Source organism: Acanthochromis polyacanthus, chromosome 8 (genome assembly GCF_021347895.1).
Source record: "Acanthochromis polyacanthus isolate Apoly-LR-REF ecotype Palm Island chromosome 8, KAUST_Apoly_ChrSc, whole genome shotgun sequence".
NCBI classification, from domain to species: domain Eukaryota; kingdom Metazoa; phylum Chordata; class Actinopteri; family Pomacentridae; genus Acanthochromis; species Acanthochromis polyacanthus.
This window is the reverse complement of record NC_067120.1, coordinates 7,169,563-7,183,984: the sequence shown is the minus strand read 5'-3', so window position 1 is coordinate 7,183,984 and position 14,422 is coordinate 7,169,563. Positions and strand designations below refer to the sequence as shown.

General features: G+C 39.8%; 1 protein-coding gene across 1 annotated transcript in view; it reads left to right on the top strand.

The window, feature by feature from the left end:
* Positions 1-5,299, top strand: part of osbpl5 (oxysterol binding protein-like 5) — a 50,718-nt gene extending 45,419 nt beyond the window's left edge. The window contains 6 exon segments of the mRNA XM_051951748.1: positions 318-454; positions 753-932; positions 1,052-1,181; positions 2,037-2,151; positions 2,229-2,331; positions 3,522-5,299. Coding sequence (XP_051807708.1) covers positions 318-454; positions 753-932; positions 1,052-1,181; positions 2,037-2,151; positions 2,229-2,331; positions 3,522-3,657 — 801 coding nt within the window. The 3' untranslated portion in view covers positions 3,658-5,299.
* Positions 5,300-14,422: the final 9,123 nt, after the last annotated feature.

The following is a 14,422-nucleotide window of genomic DNA, read 5'->3' as shown; positions in this document are numbered from 1 at the left end:
TGGCAGAATTGGTAATTATAGGCTTAGTGGCAGCAGAGAGACACAGCAAGTAGAAGACTGCATTGAAAGGGCTCCCATGTTGGGCTGGAGCATCCGCAAAATAAAAGGTCAAGAAAGACTTGAAACTGAATGAAATTATTATTTTGTATTCTTGAAAGTGTTCTTGGAAGTCTTGGCTAATTTTGACCAGATACTGTTTCTATGAACAACAAGATTACTGCTGTTACATTTTCCTACACAGCTGATGAACGTTGAAGTTTCTACATAGTCGGTTTATTTAGCTGATGGACTGAACGTGTTGCTTTTGTTAAAATCAGGACAGTGAAGTGTTCATTCACGAGAAGCACTCGGGCCAGCAGGAGACGTTGTGGAACCCAAGTGCAGAAATTCGCAGCGGTCGACTCAAGAGACAAGTGGTGCAGATAGACCAGCAGGGAGAGTTTGAGTCTGAAAGGTAAAGCACGTGTCACCTGTGGATCACTGTCAATACTTCAATTAAAAGCCTTAAAGTACAAAAGAAACAGAACCAGCCTCTAACTTTTATGTGGAAATTCAGTACAGTTGTTATTAATGTTTTTAGCTACACGTGTGCCTGATAAGCCTGTGTAGATTTACAAAGGTTTAGAAACAACTCTTATTTCCTAACTTCACATAACAAGCAGACAATTACAAAACTATGATTGACTTTCGTAATGCTAAATTATCCAGTATTCCCTAATTACGGTAATCTGATTCTGATCTGCTCTGGACAGACTGTGGCAGCATGTGACCAGTGCCATCATGGACCGGGACCAACAGCGGGCCACCCAGGAGAAGTTTGTGCTGGAGGAAGCACAGCGGAAAGAAGCCAGGGAGAGAGGAGACAAGCCCTGGATCCCACGACTTTTCCACCACGACTCCGTCAGCTCCGAGTGGACCTACAGGCACATGGAGTACGAGCACAGTCACACAGCACGCAAATAAAAACACAGGAGCTGACACACACTGTCATTGTTAGTTTGTAATAACAGTGATGTGTGCAGATTTGAATCACGCTGCGTCCTTTTTGCAGCGCACGGCCGTGGGACCCGGAACATTGTCTCGTTCAGTTTGAGAAGGACGGCGTGATTCAGACGCACGAGAAAAGCCTGAGACAACACAACGGGCTCTCCTACAGCCACAGCTGGGCCAGCCAACAAAAGGTGAATCTGGAGTTACAGCGGTGTCCCCCCCTCCCCCCGCGATAGGTGAAAGTCAGTAGAAACCATATTTATTTTATTTTTAATATGTATTGTAAGGTTTTATAAAAACCCTCAACACACTCTTATAAACACTTCTTATGCTCTTAAAAACTTTGTACACCCGTAAACCTACATAATTTTAACAACATATAAAACTCACCAGTGAACATCTACCACTTAACCGATGAAGATGATGAAGATGATGATGAATTAGCTGTGCAGTACTGATGACAGTGAGACGAATGCACTGCACAGTGAAAACGGAAAAGACGTTGAACGCTGCTGCACACGGGAGACGGAGGTGACGGTCGCTGAGCCAATCAGAGCCCAGCGCTTTAAGATACACATTTTATTTCAATTTAATATTCTTTTAATATATTTTATTATTATTTTTTATGTTTTTGTATTGTTTTCAATTGTTTAGGCTAGAACATGCTTATTTTACTGCAAAAATAATTAAAATAACATATAAAAATTACCCATTTTCTGCAAAATCCTGCAATCCAGTGAAAAATCTGCGATACCAAATACTTTTTAAAATACTGCGATGTAGTGAGACTGTGAAAAGTGAACCGTGATATGACGAGGGACCACAGTACTTTTATTAATGAGCTTTTAATATGCTTTTAAAGGAATGAACGCAGAGCTGCTGTGTAATAATTTGCTGCTCCAAAATCACTGACAGCGACGAGCCCCTTTTTTCCTACTTGATATTCGCTCCACTTCTACCCAGAGAGCCAAACCCCAGCTTTATTCAGCTCTTATTGCATCAGTTTTCCTGCAGTGAAGTTTGAAAAACTCTTTGCCTCCTCCTAGGCGGAGGTGAACGGAAAGCACCGGAAGGCCAGCAGCCAGCCGTCCAGCTGCAGCCAGAACACGGAGAGCAGCAGCACCACACCAGAACCCACACACGAGTCCTCAGACAACGAAGGTGAGGCGTACGTGCACACAAAAGAACAAACAGAATCTTAAACTGCAGTGTAAATCTCATGCTTTTGTCTGTTCCAGGCTTTTCCAACCAGTGTGCACGGTGCAGTCAAGTGGTGAAGGACATCGCACTGATAGAGGCTTCCATCACATCTATACAGAAGACACAGCAGGATATGCAGAGGTGAAATGAACAGATTTATGTTTATGTTTGGTTTGGTTGAAAATCTGCAGGAAGAACAGCATGAAGGAGGCCCAAAGATTTCCTAAACTGCACAACTGCTGGCAGAGGCGACCTGGTCATCAGTGCCTGCTGCCAAATTCATTATTTCTAATTGACATAAGGCAGGGCGTAAGCGCAAAGTCACATGGTAGCAGCGTGATGAATCAGTCAGTGGCCGCATCAACAGTTGTGTCAAAGCACTCAGGAAGTTTCTCTCCATATAACCTTCCCCATTTGCTCCAGCTCGAGCACACCAGTTCATGTATGACTGTTCAAACGCTGTGAAACTATCCTACATGTAGGCAGTTATAATATTAGAGTAATTCAGACAAATGTTCAAGCTGGAAACCGATTCTGAAGATTATTGATATGGAAAGCATCATCCTGCAAGCTGACAGGACTGATTCTAGGTTTTTGTTACATTTGAAACCCTGAAAGTCTGAACTAGTCTGTGTTTTTGAGACCATTATCGATCTGCTGCAGTTTAAAGGAGGATTTACTGTTTATTTAACTAAGGATGTGTCATAAAGCGTATAAAAAACAGCAGATGGACATTCCAGGAGCTTCACTAAAAAGCAGCTAGACTTCATTTGTTCTTTTGAAGACATTTCACCTCTTCTTTAAAAAAAAATGAAGTCCAGTTGCTTCATACTAATGACCTGGACGACTAATAATCTACAACACCAGATAGACGTTAACAAGGTAAAAAAGAAATTTAAGAAGATTTCCATCCACATGAGTCTTTAACTCTTGGCAAGAAAGTGAATTTTTTTTTAAAATTATTACTTCTAGTGTCTATTTATACTATGATCTACTGTCTTCTATTGTATTTGTTTTTTAAAGCTCTATTTTATGCTAATTTTATTATTTTTCACCCTTTATTTATTGTCATTGTGTTAATATGATCTTGATAATATTCTCATTTTTACTCTTTTTGAACAACCCTGTGGATGTAGTGGCTTCCAAAAGTCTCCATTTCTCCCCTGAACTCTTTACTTTCTGAACTAAAACGGGCTCAGAAATGCTAAAATTCTCAACCACTAGGTCTAGATGTACCAGAAGCTCTGCGTTTTTAAAGGAAAATGTCATCACTGTGAATGTAGCCTCAGTTTCAAACACTCGCTGACCTCGACTCCTTCCTGCTCCTTCAGGAACCTGGTGGCTCTGAGTCGTCAGCTGGCTCGTCAGAGGGCGACAGACGACAGCGTGTCGTTGACCGGCCGTCACTGTCTCATCCTCTGCGTCCTGCTCCTCTCACAGCTCCTCCTCAACTACGTCTTCACCTGAGCCAGCTCCTCTGGGAGGAGTTTCCCCTCTGGCACTGATCTGGAAACAGAGCCCTCCGAAAAGCACAGACTCCAATCAGCAGAGGGTGACACAGACCTCAGATCAGTGTCGGGAGGGCAACTTTTGCCCTTTGTTTCCTCTAGGATGGGGAGGAGCACGGACATTATAGCAATAAACACAGCCACAGCCACCGCCTGTCAGTCATCTGCAGAGAGGAACGGCACCCCCTAGTGTAGCCAGACTGAAACAGCACCGGCACCCACGCACTTTGGACAGGAGAGGAGGGACGAGAGACGAGCACGGCTAAAAAGATTTTAAAATAAAAGATGAAATGTATTATGAAGAATGATTTTGCAAAAAGAAATGACAGAGAGGATGTTTCACCATTCCTTAGTGTCTTTTTATATTGCCCTGCAATACTGTGTATCTGTGAGTGTGCCTGTGTGTGTGTGTTGTTCGTACCTACAGTAGGCCCTATGGGCGCAGGCTGATCACCGCTTGGACTTCTCCTTCTCCCCTTCCACTCCAGATTCTGGGCCTTAACGCTGAAGCCAAAAAAGAAGAAGAAGAAGAAAAACACTAGATATACAAACGAAGAAGGAAAATCTTCTAAACAGTGCAATTGTGTGTTTTGTATCGACATACGCTAAAATAACAACTCCGTCTTGTCTTTTAACGATGATGATTTTACCAAAACAGTATTTATAATCCGAAAGGACAAAGAGTACTTGTTTACAGAGAGCACTGCATGTGTTTGTAGTGACACATGGAAGGAAGGATAATGGGAAGGAGGCAGGGCAGAGAGCCAGAGTGTCTTTGTATCTGTGTGCCTGTAGTGCTGTAACTGAAGGGATGGTAGAATAGCGCTGCTTTAGTCTGGACCATGACACTAGTGTGTACAATCAGTTACATGAAGAAGCGTGTTCAGGAAAGGACAGAGGGAGCAACTGGTGAAAAAATAAGAAACAAATCTGGCCTAATAATTGAAGGGGATTGTGTGCATGTTGGTTCACACCATGTTCAAATGACTGTTTTAGATGTAGGCTAAACACTTAGTAAGGAGTTGTTTTTTTCATTTAATCAGTTTGTATATACTTGTCTGGTAGTCTGTTTCAAAAAGAGATTTCAGAATGTATTTATTATGTCGCTAACCTTGGCTTTCCTAATCTGAATCAGCTTGGAGGACAGAGACCAGGGGTGACAATCGCTCTCCCAGAGGTTTTGTGGGTTCGTCATTTTATGTGTGTGTGTCAGTGTAATGGAGTGTGTGTGTGTGTGCGTGTGCGTATGTGTGTGAATAAGCCATTACAGTCATGCTTAAACAAAGCCAGGTCTGTGATCTTGGTGTTTTTTTATTATTTCCTGGTTTTTAAGTCCTTGAATTTCAGTCTCATTGCCAGTACTGATCTACCGGAGAGCACAAGAAGGAAGTCGACTCTTTGAATGCTTTTCTTTACACCTTAATTTGTTTATTCTTTTCATTATTATCCTGTTTTCTACTCTGTTGCCATGTTGCGGGGATTCTACATGCCAGATGTTTTTGTCATAAGGAACAAAAACTACAGATAAAATGATGATGCCCGATGTTTTCATTCATACCTGTTGCATACTGTAGCACTACAGTAAAAGGTTTTAACCCTGACACCGTCTCTGCCGCTTACTTATATCTTAAAGTGGTGTTCAGAACAATGAGAAATAGTTTCCTTCCCAGTTGACAGTCGGTTTGTCTGTTGTTCTCCACTAGAGGGAGATGTTGACATGAGGAAACTAACTGGGAGTTTTCAGTCTTCATCACATTTGTGGAGTGATTACCTTTACTGAACTAGATTGCAACAGTCAAGCTGATCAATCTTCCTCATACATACAGGAGTGGATTCTGATTACTTTTGCATTTTAAAGGTTCAAAGAAAGTTGCTGTTTGTCACTTTTAAGTGGCAGCTTCACGATGACTTTGTCTGTAAATGAGCGCTGAGCTTAGTGGGCTGAGATGTTAACTGTGCTGAGCCTGAGGGGTGAACCTGAGCAGGTGGAAATCTCCTGCTAGACACCACACGGATCAACCTCTCTGCCACACACACCGATTTAAGCCCCGGTGAGGTGAACTGGATTGAGCTCAGGAGCCTCAGTGCAACGCAGGAGGTCCGAGAGTGACGGACGTTTAGGCAGCATTAACACACAGTGTCCACTTTCATTCAGTTGTTTATGGTTTAAGTCGAGATAAAAGCACTGATTTGAAAATCAGCACGAGTCAATCTGCAAAAAAAAAATGTTCTCAGAGTGACAAAGTTTGCTTTTTGTAGCATAATTACAACCAGATTTAATGAAGTTGTTGGAAAATACAGAATTTAGTCCACGGATTGGTCAGATTTGTCCATCCAGTGATGATGATGATAGACTCCAACCCCCGTGACCCTAATGAGGATTAAACAATGTATAGATAATAATTCTAACTTTATTTATATAGCACCCCAAGAACAGCGTTCGCAAAGAGCTTTGACAGTTAAAACATACAACACAGACAATCAAATCAAATATAGGAGACGAGTCAAAGCAGTCAATTAAAATAAATAGTAAAAATGACGATAAATTAAATGAATAATTAGCTAGACTAGCAATCAGAACAACAAATTAAGCAGTTTAGCAATTAAAGAATAAGATTGAGAGTTAAAATGAGAAATTAAATATAATAAAAATCAGAGAATAGTTTAAATAATTTGAGATGACATCACACCAAAGAACTATGCAGCTAAAAGTCAAATAAAACAAGAGAGAACATCTAAAATAAACAGGAAATAATACAAAATAAAATACTGAAACTAAATAAAGCTAAAAGTAAACCTCACATTAAAGCAAGTCTGTAAAAGTGGGTTTTCAGAAGTGATTTAAAAGAAGTTACTGACTCTGCAAGCTTTATCTCCTCAGACAGGCATGTAGACGATAGAAGGAGGATTTATACTTTGTCATTGTGTCTTACCACAGTTTTTGGCAGTGCTTGTTATTTAACTAAAAGCAAAATTACGGACAGGAATTTACAAATATGCAGAATAGGTACAGAAATGTACATTAAGTAGTTCTTTTCATGACCGGTAGCCATGGTGATGCCTTCTTCATCATACACAGACAAATAAAACTAAAATAGCAGTTGATTGGTAACAAATGCTAGCAGATGCATCGGTGAAGGTTGTCCATTAAATCTGAACATACATATCCATCACTTACTATTCATTTACTGCATCGGTTTCATCACCAAACCCAGGCAGACAGTAACAAGTGAAGTGCCTGTATTCTCTCTCTCTACATTTCTCACGTCACTCACTGCGATCCACAACCTGTAATTCAACTTGCCCTTACGTCTGCATGTGACACACTCGAGTCTCGTTCCCATCCACTTATAAAGCCTTTGAAGTGTAAAGGTGTGGACATCTGCCAAATCAATGTGTCAAGTCAATCCAAACAGAACTTTATCTGCACCAGTGGAATGTGCTCGTGGTTTCAGAGCCCTACTGGGAAGTTTAACTTTGATGTGAACTTCTTTTCTGTCATTAAAAAAACATTTAATTGTTCCAAAGTGACAACTATAGGCAGGCTTATAATGACACTGTAACTGATATGATGTTGATTTTATTAATGCAGCCTGCAGCGATGTCATCCTGTGCTAATGACAGTGGCTTAAAGTTACCACAAAGACAAATCAATCAGTAGATAGAGGCTCACATTTAGACTCTTATTTATTGATCCTTTACTTGTGCATATATATTTATTATGCATAGATGCTCCATCTCATATCCTATATATTGTTCATTCTTTTTCTAGTGTTCATGCTACTCATCCAGGCCAGATTAACCCCGTGTGCCCCCCCCCAACAAAAGTACATTGCTGATGCACGTTTGTTGCGCATGCTCCCAACCAAACCAGTCCAGGTGGAAGACGATGTGATGAGAAGCTCCAGAGGATGAATATCACACATTTACACTGAAAATAAACGTCCTTTAATTAGACATTGTCATGCAAAAAGTGGATTTCCCTTTAATGATGTTCAGATCTTTGAGTGTTTTGTTGATGTTGGTTTCTAAATGTTTTCTGACACTCGTCCCCAAAGATTAAAACCTTTTATGGTTCACAAGCTGCAAAGATTCACACATTATCAACTATCTTTCTGACTAAACTAAGATAAAAAGTGAAAAACTGCCTGATTCCTGCATCATAAATGTAAATATTTTTGGTTTTTATGACAGTAAACTGAATATATTTGGGTTTGACAAATAAACCAAAGCAAGAAATGAATTACTGGAGAAAACAATCAACAGATTAATGGACAAAGAAAATCTGTTTTCCAACTTATGTGGCTGAATTCCTCCATCATTACAAGATACATACAATTTAAATTCAATTTTATTTATATAACTACAATTACAAGTCAAATTGTCTCAAGACGCTTTAGTTTTGTATTTTTTGTCATATTTAAAATATGACAAAGTAAGAAATTTAAACCTCTTGACTAATCCAATTTATTATTTGTTTTTTAAGAGACTAATTGACAATTAAAATAACTTTTTCCACTAAAAATAATAAACATGAGGTCAAATAGAAGGAACAGTTTTAAATACTGCAGTCCCATGACAAGAATAAAGTTTCTGAACAAAAACTAAATCTGCCGGTGGATTCAGTTAAAGTCCTAATAAATAATAAAGTGTGATACTAAAGGTTTGTGGTGCTAAAAATCTCAAAGTAAAGATATCAAGTTGAACATCTGGATGGAGGCTGATAAAAGTTGACCTTCCTTCATTTCTCTGGAGCCGACTCCATGGATTTTAGGGATGCTGGTTAAAGACCTGCTCTTCTAGTCGTCTTCCTTCCAGTCGCTATAAAAAGTGACTCCATCCTCGTCGACTTCAACACCTCTTCATGACAAGTTCTTCTGCCTCTGACCTGGTGGAAACTCGAGAAACTCGGGAAAACCCGTAGAGACTCGGATTTTCGAAAAACTCGTGGGGCGGGGGAAGGTGGGGGAGTAGAGGGGGGAGGCCTCCACCCACCTCCCCTCCTGCTCTCCGCCCTGACTCCACCCAGACTCCACCTTGACTCCACCCATGTGGTCACTTGGAAACTACGATGTCAAAGGGACAACGAAATTTTGTTTTCTATTTTATTAAATTCTCCACTTCACCATTAAGGCCAGATAACGGGTTCAGCACCAGAATAATACAAACCTGAAGCTGGTGGGGATTCAGACACTCCTTACTGTAACAATCTACCAGATCTTCTCATGTTTTGTTTTCTCCTAACTTGAATTTGTGGCGTGAACGTGCTGAGGAGGGCAGATTGGTAGCAGAGTAAAGATCAAGGTTTCTGTTGTCCACAGTTAGCAGCGTGTGTCGGTGGGTGGGTGTACACTGCACCATTGTGTCGTCCGACTGTATGTGTGTGGGGCCAGCGGAAGGAGTGACGGTCCAGATTAGGCCTTTGTAGAGCGTATGTGTGTTCGTTTCCCAGGCAGTTAGAGCACCGAAGGAGGTTCCTTTGCAATGTGTGTGAGTGTGTTTGTAACAGCCTCCCTGCTGGGTGTTTACTTCTGCTGGCGATGGATGAATGAAGGGTGGAAACCGCTCTCTGGTCAAACACAGAATCCCACACACAGGTCGTTGATTTAACCTCTAAAACGTCACCTCTGTGTATCTAGTTAGAAGTTTTTCCCATTAAACTTTTTAACGTCCTGCCTTAAAGTGGCACAGATGTTGTTTCCCTGCCTTTCTCTCCATATAACCCTTTTCACTTGCTGCAGCTTGAGCACACCAGCTCACCTATGGCTCTGTTCAAACACTGTGAAACTACCCTGCAAGCAGCAAGTTGTAATATTAGAGTAATTCAGACAAATGTTCCAACTGGAAACTGATTCTGAAGAAGATTGTTGATATGGAAAGTGTCACTCTGCAAGCTGACAGGACTGATTCTGAGGTTTTTGTTATGTTTGAAACCCTGAAAGCCTGAGCTAGTCCATGTTTTTGAGACTATTATCGGTTTGCTGTAGCTTCAAGGAGGATCTACTGTTTATTTGACTTGGGGTATGAATAAAGCGTACTAAAACAGCAGATGGACATTTTAGGAGCTTCAGTAAAAAGCAAATAGACTTCTTTTTTTTTTTTGAAGACATTTCACCTCTCCTTTAAAAAAAATGAAGTCCAGATAGAAGTTAGCAAGGTAAAAAATATATATATATTTATTTTTTAAAATATTTTCATCCAGATGAGTCTTTAACTCTTTTCAAGAAAGTGAGATGTTTATTATTATTATTATTATTATTATTATTATTTCTACTGCCCATTGCCTATCTATCTATTGTCTTCTGTTGTACTTGTTTTTTAAGCTTTATTTTATGTTAATTTTATTTAATTATCATTATGATACAATGATCATGACATTATAAGCATTTTTACTCTTTTGCTAATGGCTTTACCCCGTGTTTTCTTTTATTTCCCTCATTTTGATGTGGCATTTTGTTACTTTTTCTGATGTTGTAGTAATTTATTTTGAAAATCTTTTAGCATGTTTAGATGGACCAGTCTTCTGTTGTTCAGTGTTCTTCCTGAGTGTCATTCTTTTCTTTTTTTGTCCTTTCTGTAAAGCACTTTAAACTCTGTTTTTAAAACAAATTGCCAAAATGTTGCACTAATCCTTTAACTACAAGCCATAAGATTAACTATAAATATTCATAGTATAACAAGGTATGAAGATGTGTAAAAATAGCTTCTGTTTTTTTAAGTACACTATATCTTTTAATTATTTTGAGTCACTGTCCTGTTTATTTTCCAGCTTTTGTCCTTCCACCATTCAACTCTGCTGAGCCAAACTTAGCCAAACATAATCCTTTTATTTTCTCTCCATGATCCGCATCCTCCCCACCCTCTAACTTTTCTCCCCAGGTAAGTGAGTGAGAGGCCAGCTGCAGCGAGGTGTGTCCTGCTTGTTTTGGCTGAGGGGCAGCAGGACTCAGGCTGGATGCTTGCCGTCCTGAACGGGCTGAACCCTGCTGAAAGGCCGGAGGCAGCAGCAGACGGAGGACTTGTCCGGACTTGCCCTCCAGAGAACAGAGGAGAGGATGCAGAGGCAGGGAATCCTGCTGTCTGGGGCACCCTGAGGCTCTGCTTGTAATCCGTCTACTACTTTATCTGTGGCTGCATCAGATCAGATGACGTTAAAGTAGGAAACCAGTAAATCGCTGCTAGAATCCCAGCAGTAGTCCTGTAAAGTAGGAGAAACTCTTTCTCTCAGCCGCCTTTTATTGGACAGTGGTTCAAAATAACAGGGAGGCACCAAATTATACTTGAATATGTGTTTGTACTTTGCTTGATTTTCATTTATTTTATTGTAAATGCAAAAACCACAAGGGGAAAAAAATAAAAACGATTGTATTCAGCATTTTAAAAAAGCACCTTTGTGCAAAAAATTCTAAGTAGAATACATCTTAAAAGACCATTTCTTATTTCAGTGACAGAAGTATTGCACAAAAAAGGAGAAAAATAAGTATCACTCAGATGACAGAAAAGAGTTTAAAGTGATTTAGTTAGTATTTTTGGTGCTTTTAAGTCCTTACAGTCTTTTCTAAGTGTGTGGGTTGGCATGTCAAAGTCAAAATGAACCCCTAAGATGTTTGTGATTCTTTATTCAGCTAATCTAATTTAATCCATTTACTTATATAGCGTGAATCGAGGCACTACAGTAGCATTTATCTGTATTGAATGCCGACTCTGATGTGGCTCAGTGTGTGGCAACATGTTCACATTTCTATATATCTTCAGTCTTCCACCTACATTTCCTTGAAGAGCTCTCAAACTTTTCGTTTCCATCTAAATTGACTCATTAAGCTTGGCCTTTGATGATTCAAAGAGTGAATCACTAAGTCTGGCTATAAAAGGAAAACTGTTAAAGGCGAGTACCGATCTGTTGGTGTGGCTGTAGCTGTGCCCCTCCTGTCTGTTGCCGTGCCAACCACCCACATCATGTGATGTAATTACGAGGAAAAGGATGAAGGGTGGTCTTCTTGTGCAGACAGGTAGACACGGCCTGTAAAAACACAGACGGTGGAGGATCTTCTTCACTTAGACCTTCAAGGAAGAAACATTTCTCTCCACTGTTCAGGTGACCAATGTCAAAAGCAGTGTGTCAAAATAAATGTTCCTTTACCGGGTTATAATGTAGGTAACCAGTAATTACATAACCTTTAGTTGTTACTAGTTGCACGTTGTCAGGCTTTAATTTGTTGCTGTGGTGGCGGCCCGTCTGCCTCCAGCATTTCCATGAGGAGCTGCTGTTCTTGTCGAGTCTTGTCCAGGAGCACTCAGCCAATTCCACAGTTTAACGAGACCAACACACACCCGCACCCTGTCACCACCTCACTGCAGCTTCAGCTCCTAATATAGGTCATCCAGTTCAGGCTGTTCAAACAAAAAGATAAAGAAATTTATCATTTTTATCGCACCCTAAACTTTTATGAATTGCGGCGTCACCAGAGAAGCGACCTTTAAACTTTACAGCAACAGGAGGATGTATGGTTTCTAAATATAGTCCAGGCAGCTATGTATGGAGCGCAGCGCCAAGATTAGGTGCATGTTTGATCCTGTCCCTCTCTATGTCCTGTTTACATATGTTAAAAGCTATGTTGGGTGATTTTCACTTCCTGTCTCCCTCTCACCGTTTTGTCCTTTCAGCAACTGTCAGTGACAGTGATTATTAAAAGTAATCACCACGCTTGAAAGTTTTCTGTTTTTATTGCTTTTCAACATTAAATCGTTATTATTTTACACAAAATGTACAATAAGGGTAGTTAGTAGTTTAGTATGTCGTCCAAAATGTGGAAAAAACTTCATAGTTCAGCATGTCACCTGAAATATCACTAAAACGTCATAGTTCAGTATGCTGTCCAAAATGTGGACAGAAGGTCATAGTTTAGAATGTGGTACATGTCACTAAAACTTCATAGTTTAGAGGGCCGACCAACATGCAGAAAAACTGTGCCCAGGTAGCTCAACTGGTTGCTCAGCTGACTCATGAACAGGACTGTGTTGGCGGTGCAGGTTCAATTCTAGCTCATGGCGCTTTACTGCAGGTCTTCTCTGTCCTTGTCTCTACTTACTTATTGAGTAATACCAACAAAATGGCCCAAATAACAATTCAGGAAAAAAACGTCGTAGTTTAGTATGTCGTCCAAAATATGGAAAAAACGTCATAGTTTAGTATGTCGTCCAAAATGTTAAAAAAAAAAAAAACATCACAGTTTAGTATGTCGTCCAAAATATATAAAAAAAAAAGTTACAGTTTAGTATGTCGTCCAAAATGTAACAAAAAAACATCATAAGTCAGTATGTGGTCCAAAATGTGGAAAAAACGTCATAGTTTAGTATGTCGTCCAAAATGTTAAAAAAAAAAACATCACAGTTTAGTATGTCGTCCAAAATATTAAAAAAAAAAAGTTACAGTTTAGTATGTCGTCCAAAATGTAACAAAAAAACATCATAAGTCAGTATGTGGTCCAAAATGTGGAAAAAACGTCATAGTTTAGTATGTCGTCCAAAATGTGGAAAAAACATCATCGTGTAGCATGCTGCCTGAAATATCACTAAAACGTCATAGTTCAGTATGCTGTCCAAAATGTGGACAGAAGGTCATAGTTTAGAATGTGGTACATGTCACTTAAACTTCATAGTTTAGTGTGCCGTCCAACATTTGGAAAACTGGTGCCCAGGTAGCTCAACTGGTTGCTCAGCTGACTCATTAACAGGGCTGTGTTAGGTGGTGCAGGTTTGATTCCAGCTCACGGCTCTCCACTGCAGGTCTTCTCTGTCCTTGTCTCTACTTACTTATTGAGTAATACCAACAAAATGGCCCAAATAACAATTCAGGAAAAAAATGTCATAGTTACCTCCCCCAAGGAGGTTATGTGACACCCGGCGTTTGTGTCTCTGTCTTTCTGTTAGCAAGATAACTCAAAAACGCCTGGGCAGATTCACATGAAATTTTGAGGGGATGTATGGTAAGAGGAAGAGCTGATTTAATTTTGGTGGCAATCCGGAAAGGATCCTGGATTCTGGCTCACTTTGAATTTTTTAGTATGTTTTAGTATGTGGTCCAAAAGATGACAAAAACATCATAGGTTAGTATATCGTCCAACAAAATGGAACAAGGTGTCCAGATAGCTCAACTGGTTAAAAAGGTGCTTCGTAAATAGAACTGTTTCAGAGGTACAGGTTCAATTCCAGCTCATGATCTTTTACTGCATGGGTTTCCTGTTTTCCTCTCTCCCTGTTGATGAATTAAGAATGGAATAAAATTGTTCATGAAAATATATGTCTTATGATTCCATGAAAATACAATACAATACTTCAATTTCGAAATCGTACATAAATGTATGTGAATACAATGTTCCATGGGAATGTCAATATCCTTGGCAGAGATCTGCGCTCTCTGAGTGATAGTTTGGTATGTTGTCCAAAATGTAACTGAAACATCATAGGTTAGTATGTCGTCCAACAAGTTGAAGCATGGTGTCCAGATAGCTCAACTGGTTAAAAAGGTGATTCGTAAACAGAACTGTGTCAGAGATGCAGGTTCGATTCCAGCTCCTTATCCTTTACTGTATGGGTTTCCTGTTTTCCTCTCTATCCTTGGCGGAGGTCTGCACTCTCTGAGTGCTTTTCTAGTTTAGTATGTCGTCCAAAATGTGGAAAAAAATGTCATAGTTTAGTATGTCGTCTAAAATGTGGAAAAAAAT